The sequence below is a fragment of the Mus musculus genome, chromosome 14 (genome assembly GCF_000001635.26).
Source record: "Mus musculus strain C57BL/6J chromosome 14, GRCm38.p6 C57BL/6J".
NCBI lineage: Eukaryota > Metazoa > Chordata > Mammalia > Rodentia > Muridae > Mus > Mus musculus.
The window spans coordinates 59,561,366-59,574,150 of NC_000080.6; the positions used below are offsets into that span (position 1 = coordinate 59,561,366).

The following is a 12,785-nucleotide window of genomic DNA, read 5'->3' on the forward strand; positions in this document are numbered from 1 at the left end:
CATCCCCCAATTTGGCCTAGTAATCCCTCAGCTCTCCCGTGGGACTCAGCTCAGCACCTCCAAGTCTATAAGGGCCTTCCCACCCCACACCCCGACCCTGTCACTGACATCTGTCACCTCCGTTCTTACAGCTTTACCCATCATTTGGGCTCTCAGCCTTAAGGGTCACCAACATCCTCTTGGGCATCCTTAACAACCTGGCTTGCTAGCCCTGGGTTCTAGGATGGACTCTAAGAATGTAAATCTAAGAAAGAAAAAAAAAAAAGATCAAGGGGGCTGGAGAGGCAGTTCAGAATTAAGAATACTTGTTGCTCCTACAGAGGACTAGGGTTGGGTTCCCAGAATCCATGTGGTGGCACACAACCATTCATAACTCTAATTCTAGGGCATCCAATCTTCTGAACTCCTAGCACATACATATACATACATACATACATACATACATACATACATACATACATACATATATACACACAGGGAAAACACCCAATACACACACACACACACACATAAAATTAAAAGAATAACGAGTATCTATGCTGTGCGAGGCACCATTCTAGACATCAGAATCAGATAGTTATATTTTTTTAGGTTAAATAACTTTGTTCTTACAACAAATACACGGGCATTTCAAGAGCTAGTAATGGCTCCGTATGCCTACTATGGTATTGATTTTGTAGGGCAGACAGTTTTTCCTTGAGGAGAAGCCATTGCTCCACCCAAATAAGCTGGTGCACTTGTGCTAAGAGAGGAACGGATCTCGACCTTTCTATATCAATGGCCACCATCAAAAAGGGTCTTCCCTGTCATCTACTGTGAGCGGTTTCCCACTGCTGGACTCAAACTTGTCCTCACAAATTTGTGGCTGCATCCAATATCAAATACTAAAACAGCCAATTGGTTTTGCTCTGTCATCTCTGACACAGTCCCTATATCAAAGAACTGAGTTGGATTTTCCGCCTTGGCCCAGCTAGTAGGCCCGTGTTTCAAGGTAATGACTGACATATCAGCATGGGTATCCAATAAACTCTGGGACTGACTCTTTTATTCATATCATGTATTCAGGTCCATGACTAATAATTAAAATATTGTACTGCCAGTCAGTGTCAGTGTGGTGTGGAGTTAGGATTCATATAAAACAATAAAAGCAGTTGTGCAATAGTTTGTTAGCCAGCAGATGGAGGGAGGGCTTTACTTACCAATGCCACCCCACACCAGAGAATGTCAATCAATAACCCTTGGACAGACATTTACACCTTTAAGAGTCCAAATGCTTTTTCCCAATAAGGGTCCCATGGATCCTGTTGGCAAAGGGCCACATATTTCTGCTTGTAAAATTTGGACATTTTGCTTATGAGTTAAAAAAGATAAATAAAACAAAAAACAAAAAAACTTCTTTTACCTTTGAATCGGCAGCCTCCTTGCCAAGAGTAGCCACAGTGAGATTTCCTCATTTGAATTATGTTGATTCCCCTGGATTCCTGGCCAGGGGAGGTGCCTGACACAGGAATTCTGAATTAGAAGCTTGTCTTGTTTATCAAATTCAGAATGAAGGTGGTACCTTTGTTTTAACATTTCTGGCATAATTTTGGTGCCTTTTTTTTCTTTTCAGATAATAGTTTTCTTAAAATAAGATATATTAAAACAAAACCATCTCACCAAAGGTAGATAAGGCAAACAGAAGAGCCCCAAGAGAAGGCACAAGAATCAGAGACCTGCTCTTTAGTCACACACTCAGGATATGTCTATTTTAAAGGCTGAATATTTCTGAGATTTAAAAACGTTCTTTAAAGGCTTTCTCTTCAAAGTCAAAGCCAAAAGACATGGACAGGAAGGTATACAGGAGGTGGTGTACAGATGAAGAATTCTAAAACTCAAATGGTTCTTCTCACTCACATCATGATCAAAGTTTGTATGTAGTGTATGCAGGGGTGTATGTGTACATGCACACATGGACAGACTTGAGCTGTTGTTCCTCAGGTGCCAGCCACCTGATTTTCTGAGACAGGGCATCTCACTGGTCTAGAACTCACCAAGTAGGCTAGGCTGGGCAGCCTGCAAGCCCAAGAGAACCACCTACTTCCCCAAGTGCTGGGGGGTACCAGTGTGCATCACCATGTCTACGTTTGATTGTTTGTTTGTAAATGGTTTCTGTGGGATTGAACTCGGGTCCTCTTGCTTGAAAGGCAAGTACTTTACTGCCTGAGCTATCCTCCCAGTCTCAAACCAGGATCAAATTTGAGACTTGCCGTTAGTGAGTCAGTGACACCAAACAGCAGAACTGCCTCCGAATTGTATTCTTTTCCTGTGGCTACACGAACCAGTGACATAACTGCACCATGGTCCACCATGCTACTGTGAATGTACGTACACAGCAAAAATATTAGGAGAGCCTGGGCATGGCAGTGGGTGGCTCTGAACCCAGCACTCCGAGATTGAGCAAGGCAGGACGGTCACCGGTGAGCTTGACACCAGTCTGGACTACATGGTGATTTCTGAAGTGAGACTGGGCTACAGAGCAAAACCCTTCAACTACAACAATAACAACAACAACAACAACAACAACAACAACACCACATTTAGGTGAAATTAACATTTTATTTGTTTTGTGGTGCTTAGGAGGGAACTCAGGGCCTTGCACATGCTTGCACACACTACTCCACTGAACTAAATCTGCAGGCCACTTACACAACTCATGTAAAATGGAGAATGGGCACAGCAACTTTTAAGTCCATCTATTTCAGCAAGTCCTGGCTGGTAGAAGGACTGAGTGTAATGCAGCCTTTTGGTTATTTATACACGGAGTCTTAAAAGATGGCCAGGTCATCGTATTCCCTGGAGCAGTTTATTAATTGTCATCCTTGCAATCCAAAATAACTACCCATCAAAAGAAGATCGCCTCCTGTGAATGATCCCTTCTCAAACTGGCTGCATCACCTCTGGATAAATACCAGTAGGTACTGTTCTTACACTGGTCTCAAACTATTGCTACTCCATTTAGTATATTGGAAGATCATATACTGTATGCTGAGCAACACATCTGAAATAAAAAGATCAGAGGTAACACCACTCTGTGGCTAGTTACAGTTCAGCCTCGTACGAGTTTCTCAGTCGTGTAAGAAAGCATGTGGGTTACTGCAGTGTAGCCCGACCTGCAGAGCGGGTTTCCAGACGTGGCCTCTTGCTGCTGCGCTGTTCGTCCTTTGCAGACCTGCGCCTCAATACACCGTCTAGCATGCAAGAATAACTTCATGTCAGGAAGCACACACAGAGCCCACAGGGACTTGGTCCAGCCCCTCAGGCTGGGAGGACAAACCATGTTTATGGCAAAGGAACACACAGTGTATCACAACCTTCAACCTCTCACCCGTCTCAACCCACACTTTAAAATGGATTCCATCTGTATCTACTCTAGACAACTCATGGGTACGACAGTATCTGATAACCCTTGATAAACAGGATTCACTTAGCAAATAACATAACTTTTTTGGGATGGGGCTATGGAGGAGTCATTATTTATCTGGAAGAGACAACATACACCTGTGTGTCCTCGTGAGAGAGGTACAAACTGCCTAGAGCAGCGAGAATAGCCTGTTTACAGGCTCCCAAGATAAGAAGCTGGCATTCTCAGAAGAGACGTGTCAGGGGAAGGGTCTGGCTTCAAGCCCTTTTTAGCTTTTGGTTTTCTAATGGCTTTATAAGTGCCATAAGCTACACATGCTTATAGGCTATTAACAGTGTAAAACCTAATGAGTTTGGCATAACCAGACATCTGTGAATCTACCAGCAAACATACCTGCAACCTGCAAGTTCCCTCCCACCCTCTACTTCCAGCTTCTTGATATAAAACTGCCATAATCATCTTCCAAGGGGACCTGAAAGCCCTGCCTGACTTTTGTGCTATATTTGAAACACTCAAAATCTATTTACAACTTAGCCAAATAATAAAACAAAGAAACAAACATTTAAGAATCTACTGTCCCCAAAGAGTTGTCTCGGTTAAATCTGCAGGAACTTTATATGGGGCCAAAAGAACAACGTGCTGCCCCAAACAACTGAATCCCCACGATCCCCACAGGCTGCCCTTCCCAGCCTACTCAGGACCTGTCTTGTTTATCATGTCACTGCTTCTTAGATCATTTTATTGCACATGTGGAACAATGCACTGCTTGGCTGACTTCCTCCTAATAGTCTACAGCATGGCTCTGCAGTTTATGGTCTTCATTCAACACACTCTGATTCAGCCATGTTGAGGAATGTAGCCACATCATTTATTTCACTTCATAGTAAGTCCCCATGGTGTGAATACTACATATTTCTTTAAAAATCTCATCTGTTAAGAGAAACCTTCATGTCGTTTCCGGCTTTTGTTCTGAAGAATAGCGTTATATTGAACTGTCACTTCAGTATGATACAAGTTTCTCCAGAGCTCATCCCTGCAAGCTGACTTGCCGGGTCATGGGATATAGCAAGTGGAGTTTTTACAGTGTCTAATCTAGACAATATGATTCAAAGTTCCAGCCCTGCACACCACACACAGGCTCTGTGAATACCTGTCTCCTGCTCAGTTGGCACTGACACCGGTGGTTGTGGTCTCTGAAGATGCCGGTGAGTCTGCTCATGGTATCACTGGATATTGCTATCTCTGCTGCTGCTGGGAAGGAGCTGCTGGGTCAACCCAGTTCCCATCGGATTCTCCCTGTTGTCAATCTGAGTGAGAGTCTGTGTGCTCCACAATGGCTTCATCCCTAGGGACTCTCTGGCTTTTCCTAAACTTTCTTTACAATATCTCTTGGTGTCGAACAGTATCAATTTGTCAATTCTTTTCTTTTATAATCAGCATTTTTCTATGTCCTAAACTATATTTATGTGTATGTGTGTTATACATTATATACATATGATATATATATACATATGATATATATTTCTCCAAGTCATAAAAATACCTAGAATTTTCTACAGCCCCTCACCTTTTAAATTATCTTTTCCTCTAATCATTAACTCTTAGGGTTAGGCCTCGAGTATTAGTGAGGTAAGAGCTTGTCATCATGCTCTTCGCAAACTTGCCAGCAGTCTGCATTAGGTAGTCCATTGTTTAGCTGCCTCCCTCAGAGGCCAGCCATGCCTATTATCAAACGGTGGCCTACCTTACCTACTGTTTAACAACTGTATTAATCATTTCTCCAAATTCCAGTTTCAAAATTTCCTGATCCTTTTACATAATAGTTTGTTCACATTTTTGCCTGCACTGTCCCCCAAATCATATTCCTCCTGCCTCCGCTTCCCTGGAGCTGAGATTAGATGCATATGCCACCACCGGCCGCCTCACCTCAGTGGCACTTGCAATTACATTCTATCCCGTTTGGTAGTTCTGATGCAGAACCACTGGCTAACCGTGTGCTAGCTTGCTGCTGCCCACTCCACTCATGCCGAGTGCCCTCCATGCTTGTTCGTGTCTCAGTTATGAAGTCACATCCTACATCCTGTGGGTCTAAGCTGATGAGCGACCTTCTTTGAGAAGCCTGCATTTGCTTCCACTGAGGGGCCACTGGAACCTGAGGAGGAGCCTGGAAGCCCCAGGGCAGCCTCAGCCTTAGTTCACCACTTTTCAGCAGATCCCCCCACGCCCTGGGCTTGAGTAGCTGACCCCAGGCTGGCTTACGGCAGCATGAACAGCTGTCCTGGGGCACCTCTGACTTTAGTGTTTGCTTACTTTGCAAGCCAGATTCTAGCAACACATTCCTCTTACCTCTATTTGTTGAGGGGAATATGGGTCTCTGAACATTGCCTTTATCATCTTGAAAGTTTTGTGTCTATTTAAAAAGAATGCCTTATCTGGGCTCTGTTTTTACAGCATAGGATACTTGGGACAGTCACTCAGTACCACCTCCCTTCTGTGTGTCACTGCCTCTGTCACTGAGATTGCATGAGGCAACACGTCTCCATTCCTCGCTGACAGCCAGACAGCTGGATATGGCCAGGAGTCAAGCCTCTGCCTAGCAAAAAAGCTGAAGTTTGGCTTCCATTTCTCCGACTCTCCTGTTTTTTGTTTGTTTGTTTTGTTTTGGTCTGTTTTTTGTTTGTTTGTTTGTTTGTTTTGATATTTTAAACAGATGTGAAGTGTAAAAGGGACCCACACAGCATCTGAGTCCTGTGTATGATGGCCAGGGGAGAGAAATCCATAGAGCTGCTGTGTTGACGCGGGCTGGGTGGGAAGGACAGGGGAGTACAATGAGTAGCATGTCTCTTTATACTGTAATGAGACATGCTGACCTTACACTATGCTGGAGGGGACACAGCTCTGAATGTACAGAGGCCAGTGAGCTCTTCACAGTAAGTAAATTATACACTATGAAGCTGTTCCATAATTGAAAAGGAGATAACCATATTATTTATTGATATAAAATTCTTGTTTAAAAAGTGCATCAAAACATAAGCTAGGCTTAACAAACTGTCACCAAGAAGCGCACACTTGACTGGGTGGCTGAGACACTGCCTGACACCCCCGCCGCCTTCCTTGTCCTCGACTCCATTCTCCATTCACCCGCAGGCATGTCTTCCTCCTCCTGAGATACCGGACCCAGGCCCTTGGTTGATCTTAAGTGGCACGTGTCTTCTGTTCCGTGGCTTGCCTTTACACCCTCTTAGTGGGATCTTTTGATGGACAGATGCTCTTAATTTCAACAGACAAAGGAATGTGTCTTTCTACAGTTAGCATGGTACACTCTCTCCCTAACTACAGGACACTCACACTGGCCCTCAAACACCTTTGATCAGGGTCACATTTTTTATTTCCTTAATTTCTTAATACAAATTTAAAAGGAAAATGTAGTTATTATGTATTTTTCCAGACTGTAAATGATAAGACATCCATGTTTTCATAGAAACCTTTGTATTTCTGGGTTTTTAAAGATTACCAAGTCACTGCTGCTTTAAGAAAATATACAGGAGATTGCGGTTACTTAGAACCCAGACAATCACAATCAAGCTACTGTTTTAAAACAAATCTGCATAGCATCACGTTCAATGATCTTTACTTACAGAATTGTAAAAACTCTCATGATATATTATATCCAATATGGTTTTACTTAATATGCAAATAATAAAGGTGAAGACTAGTGACTCACTTGAGGTAAGTTTTGCTTCACTAAGGTATTAACGTAAACAGGATCTTTCCATTCTCCCAGCAACCTGGGCCACTGTGTCTTTACTCTGGAACAACACAGATGGCCTCATTGCTCGGTCTTCACAATCTGTGCTAAATACTCACAGCTCCCCTCTCTCACTCCCAAGAAGCCTTTGCATGAATGTAGGAGATGCTGTTGCTCGCCGTTCCAAACAAATGCAATTCATAGATTCAATCTGCATGCAGTCATTTACATTCCTGGAGTAATTGGCAAGCAGCACTTCACACGGCTTCTCACGTAACACACATGTATGAACAAGTTGGATAAGTGAATGTAATCTTTAGAAATGACAATCCTGCATTTACCCACACGTAGGTTCATCATCAGATCTTAAGAACTCACTATCTACCACTCCTTAGCATCACCACCTCGACAGAATGCTTAGAAATACTTACTTTCTCTCCTTTCAGGCTCATTTGGGTCAAGACTATAAGCTTCAGACGGATTCAACTGCCACTGTAGGAGGTACAGATATTTTATTCATATGTTTAAAATGAGTTAATAAACAGCACATCAGTACCTTGCTTTTCATTATCAAAATAGCTTTTAGAAGCCCACGTGTGCATGCCTCCTGAGGCACTGACCTTGAATGACCCTCAATCAGATCAATCAGATCACTTGAATCAGAATCAGAATCAAAACCCTCAGAGAAGGGGCTCTAACCGTCCTTTGTACTCATTTTATAGGTGCTAAACGCGAGAACTGAAGAACTAAAGAACTAAGTAACTTCCCCCAGGTCACAGTGACATAAGGCAGAGACGGATAAGATTCTGCATGCCCATAACAAACCAGGAACCATCTACCTCCAGGACCCACTGAGGTGTTTTTTTAATTTTGTTTTTAACGTCTGTTACTATTGTTATTTTTCTCATCTTATGTCCCCAGTGCTGGCTGAGTTCCTGGTGTTTGACAAACATTTGGTCGGATCATATGAGTACAGGCAATGCCTCTGAGTCACACTTCCCTGCACAGTCTTCCCATGGCTCAGCATTTATTTATTATATGTGTGTACACTGTAGCTGTCTTCAGACACTCCAGAAGAGGGCATCGGATCCCGTGACAGATGGTTGTGAGCCTCCATGTAGTTGTTGGTATTTGATTTCTTTATTGTTTCTACTTCCATTTTTAGATCTTGGATGGTTTTGTTCAATTCTTTCACCTGTTTGGATGTGTTCTCCTGTATTTCTTTAAGGGAGTTATTTATTTCCTTCTTATAGTCCTCCATCATCATCATCATCATCATCATCATCAAGAGAAATGACTTTAGATCCATATCTTGCTTTTCTGGTGTGATGGTGTATCCAGGACTTGCTATGGTGGGAGAACTGGGTTCTGGTGATGCCAAGTAACCTTGGTTTCTGTTGCTTCTGTTCTTACACTTGCCTCCTGCCATCTGATTATCTCAAGTGCTCACTGCCCTCAATATATCTGATTGGTGCCTGTCCTTCCTGTAATCCCGGTTGAGTCAGAACTCCTCAGAGTCCAGCTTTCTCTGTGATCCTATGATTCCAGAATCCCGTGATCCTGAGATTCTGGGTGTGTCAGAGTTCTTGGCAGTTAAACTTCCTCTGAGACTCTAAGATCCTGGTATGACCAAGCTCCTGGGATCCTGGAATCCTAAGATCCTGGAATCCTAAGATCCTGGGCGTGTTAGAGCACCTGAAAGTGGCACCTCCTCTAGGGACTATGGGGCTGTCCGCTGTGTTTGAAACCAAGGTAGACCAGAGCCAACCAGAAGGAGCTCGAGCCGCTGGTCAGGCGGGGCTCCTGTGTCCCTGTTCCTGCTGGCCCCAGGCACTCCCAGTTGTGTTGAAACAGATGTTGTGTTCCACTCACCAGTGATCCCAAGATCCTAGGCGTGCTAGGGCACCTGGGGGATGGAGAGTCCTCTGGGACCATGGGACTGTCAGCCAAGTTCTCTGCCAAGGTGGCCTGGAGCTGGCGTCAACCGGAAGGTGGTTGCTGGGATTTGAATTCAGGACCTTTAGAAGAACAGTGCTCTTAACCACTGAGTCATCTCACCAGCCCCCTCAGCATGAGAATTTAATTCAGCATCACCTGGATTTTGTCCTACAGCAAGTTTGCCACAGCATGATGTCACACAGGACTGGCTAAGGATGGGAGAGGCGTGAGGGATGTGGTGCCTGTTAGCGAAGAGGGAATCCACCAGGCAGTCTCTTCAGATGATCTCTGTGCCGTAGGGACATTCTCCTGTATGGACTGTCTCAGGCAGCAGGCAGGCCCTCTGGCTCCTATTGGAGCTAAGGATGGTGGCTATCTATCTCCCCATCACTCAACTGGAAGTTAAAGTTCCCAAGTATGTGTGCTGGTGTCCCAGGCTTGGGAATCACTACCACATTCCCCTGGATATGAAACCAAATCAGAACCTGGGCTGAGGTTTTCTTATGTTTTGTAGTGGTCTCTTTGATCTTGTAATCCTCTAATACTTAATGGTCCTCTGGCTTGGTCCAAGGCCTGTCTAGAGAACCCAGGGCTATGGGATGTGATGCTGATGATCTTGGAGTGTCAGCAGTAGATTGCACTGTCCAGGCTGAGATACAGGGCAGTCAGCCTGCATGGCCATTGGTTTGTTTCAGTTCAGGAACCTTTCAATCTGGAAGCTGTCGAAGCTGGAGATGGCCAGGGCTTTCACCAACTCTTTATCCACCAGTTCCTCCCTGACCTCCTATGCATCCAAGAAGGCTAATTTAACTGTGATAATACTGACTTAATGATTTTTGTGAGAATAACGTCTTTCCTGTGGCCACTGAGTAAGACAGAGGTGCAAACAGTTCAGTTTCAGACCCAGTGGGTCTTCTGAAAGGCTTCTTCTGCAGTTTTCTCAATGCAGGTAGACCACAACTTGCTGACAATGAAAAGGTCACCTCACTTCTCTTTGGTATGACCTCGGATGGCTTGGCTTCTTCTTTATTCTTGTTATAATAAGCATATGCAGTCAATGTGGCCACTTTCATGGCCTTCTTGACTTGGTCTGGAGGAGACTTCTAGGTGTCCAAGCTCACAGTGGCTATCTTAGCTTTGTTAATGAGCTTCATGAGGGTGCCATGGTTGTTGCAAAAATCTTTTTGAGCGAGCAGATGTCTGTGTTGAGTTGCTGTTGTTGTTGTTGGTGGTGGTGGTGGTGGTGGTGGTGGTGGTGTGTGTGCACCCTGTAGTGGCCAGAGGAGATGACAAGCATCTTCTATTGCTCTTCACCTCATTGCCTTGAGACAGAGTCTCTCACTGAACTGGAAGTTCTTAGTCTTTCAGCCAGGCTGGTAGCCAGCAATCCTTGGCAATCCTCTTGTCTTATTCCTTTATTCCTTGCCCAGCTCTGCAGTTATAGGCACACATGGTCATGCCTGTATTTTATGTTAATTCCAGAAATCCACACTTAGGCCTGCATATTTGTACAGCAAGCACTCTTTCCCATTGAGCCATCCCTAGCCCATCTACTGAGTTTCATACTAGCTAAAGAAGGCCTGAGCAATAAAAAATAAACATGTGACTCAGACCTGGGTCACTTATAAAAATAGGATGGCTGAGGTTAGTCCCAAGAGAGAGACAAGACAGGGAAAAGATGCTCAGTAGAGAAAGTGCTGGCCACATAAGCATGAAGACCTGAGTTCAGATAACTGCACCCACAGAAATGCCAGGCACAGTGGGGAGCCTGTAACCCTGGAGTTGGGGGTGGAGAGATATGTGGGTTCTGGAGGTCACAGCCAGCCAGTCTAGCTGGAAAGGGTGAGCTCCATATTCCGTGAGAGATGGCGAGTAATACAGAGTACTGACATCACCCTCCGACCTGGATTTGGAGATTCATTGGTGAGCTTATGCATGTACGCACATGTATAACACACAGAGAGAGGGGAAGGGGGGAGGGATTTATAAAGAGTAGGTGGGGAGTTAGTTACATAAGAAATTATCAAAACAGGGACGTTTGAAATATACCAAACCACCAAAATCTATTACTTTGGGAAAAACTGTAAAAATTAGTAACTTTAAACTTTCATCTCAAAATATTTATAGAAAGACTTTTTACAACTACAAAAATGGAAATAATATAGTTATATAACAAAGGAAATAATTATATAAGCTAGGTGTTCAGGTTGGAACGTGTTTGATTATTAAAAGCAACTTTTGGAACTTTTAACAACACAGAAAATACAGTAACATGTTGGTCATGTTCTATATAAGTTACAGAATAATGCAGCTTGGAGTGTTCCTAGTCTTCTACAGAGAGCACATTCTGCTTTAATAACAACATATCCATGTGTATGCAGTACATGTGTGCTTTGATTCCTGATGCTCAAACTGTATAAGCAGGAGCCCAAGGCTGACATTTCAAACAGCTCTTTATAAACGATCCTACTCACTGCACATTCTAGTCTACTGATGGGGCATTAGGTGCCAGGTTTAGGCCCCTGGGTGACACAAAAGGGAGCCTGTGACTCTGACAAGGTGGCTTTCCACAGAGCATGACTGGGCTAAGCAGGAGCCCTGGTGGGAGCCGTGGACTCACTGCAGCAGAATCTCACTTTAGTTCTTGATCCTGTGGCTCTCGCTGGGTCACGGCATTGTAGAAACAGAGAGTAATTTCATACCATGCTAACAATCTCTGGGAAAAAATTTGTAGAATTCTTATAACTTTTCTGCATGCTCGAGAATATTCCAAAGTAAAATACTTTTTAAAAGCCTAAGCAGAAAGAAGTATGTTAAAAATTCTGAGTTTTCCATGAACCACCTCTATCTATCCCTTTTAAAAAAATCATAAGTATGAGCTGATCTTTTTTCTGATCTCCCTCCTGAGAAAGTGTGTTTGTGAGGTGTGACTACTACAACTGCACCTCTGCCCAACACTCCAAGGCCGGAGAGACGGTGAGCCATGGGAGGGGATCGAGACAGCAAAGGCCGATGCACAACTCTGTAAGGTGCAGGGCAGGGCAGGGCAGGGATCCTTTGCTGAAATGTATACTTCAGTAAATAATACTGATAATGGCTCACTCACAGTCCTAAGAGTGAAGTCACTACTTCACAATGTCCGGCAGGTTTGGCAAACAGGAAGTACACGTTGGGAAAAGTACATGTACTTACTGTGAATTTGCGAACACCCTCAAGCTCCCCAAACTTCATGTACGAGATGTCTGCTTTCTTCTTTCCAACATCTACGTCACCAGCATAGATCTGCTTTATGCCTGCACCTTTAATTAAAGGCACACATTCATCACAGGGGCATTTTGTCACAAAAATCATGCTGCGTTCTTCTGGTTTTATATCTTGACATCTATAAAAAGGTATAAAATATTACAAACGCTGTTATGAAAGACCAAGTATGTTTTTAGAAAAATTCTTAAACTTTAAAGTTGAGGTTTTGTAAAACAAATTTGCAGTATTACAAATAATAATCAAGTAATATTCTTGCTAAATTAGCGATGTTCAAAGTATGTGAAAATCTGGCAATCCTAACTGACAGTCACTGACTGTGAGTAAGCCTTGGAATGTTTAACATGGTACTAGACAGTATCTGAGAGCAGGGCGTGGGGGAGGAAGAAGTGTAACGCATGGCGGTCCTTGCCGCATATGTACTTCATATGACTC

The 12,785-nt window shown here is 43.7% G+C and overlaps 1 protein-coding gene and 1 pseudogene across 16 annotated transcripts in view; both read right to left on the reverse strand.

Annotated features, from left to right (window-relative positions):
* Cdadc1 (cytidine and dCMP deaminase domain containing 1) overlaps positions 1-12,785 on the reverse strand; it is a 38,600-nt gene that overhangs the window by 1,980 nt on the left and 23,835 nt on the right. For 5 of the 16 annotated variants that reach the window (XM_030248039.1, XM_030248043.1, XM_030248040.1 and 2 more), the window contains 3 exons: positions 12,282-12,471; positions 7,583-7,643; positions 2,579-3,230 (listed from right to left, as the gene is read on the reverse strand). Coding sequence is in view for 12 of the 16 variants with exons in the window: in XM_030248043.1 (XP_030103903.1) it covers positions 3,133-3,230; positions 7,583-7,643; positions 12,282-12,471 (349 nt within the window). In the remaining 4 variants the exon portion in view is untranslated. Of the gene's footprint in view, positions 1-1,402; positions 10,522-12,281; positions 12,472-12,785 lie in introns of those variants that run through there. The other 11 variants (NR_153387.1, NM_001168538.1, NM_001168537.1 and 8 more) reach the window with 9 other exon arrangements.
* Gm18835 (predicted gene, 18835) lies at positions 9,382-10,249 on the reverse strand (annotated as a pseudogene).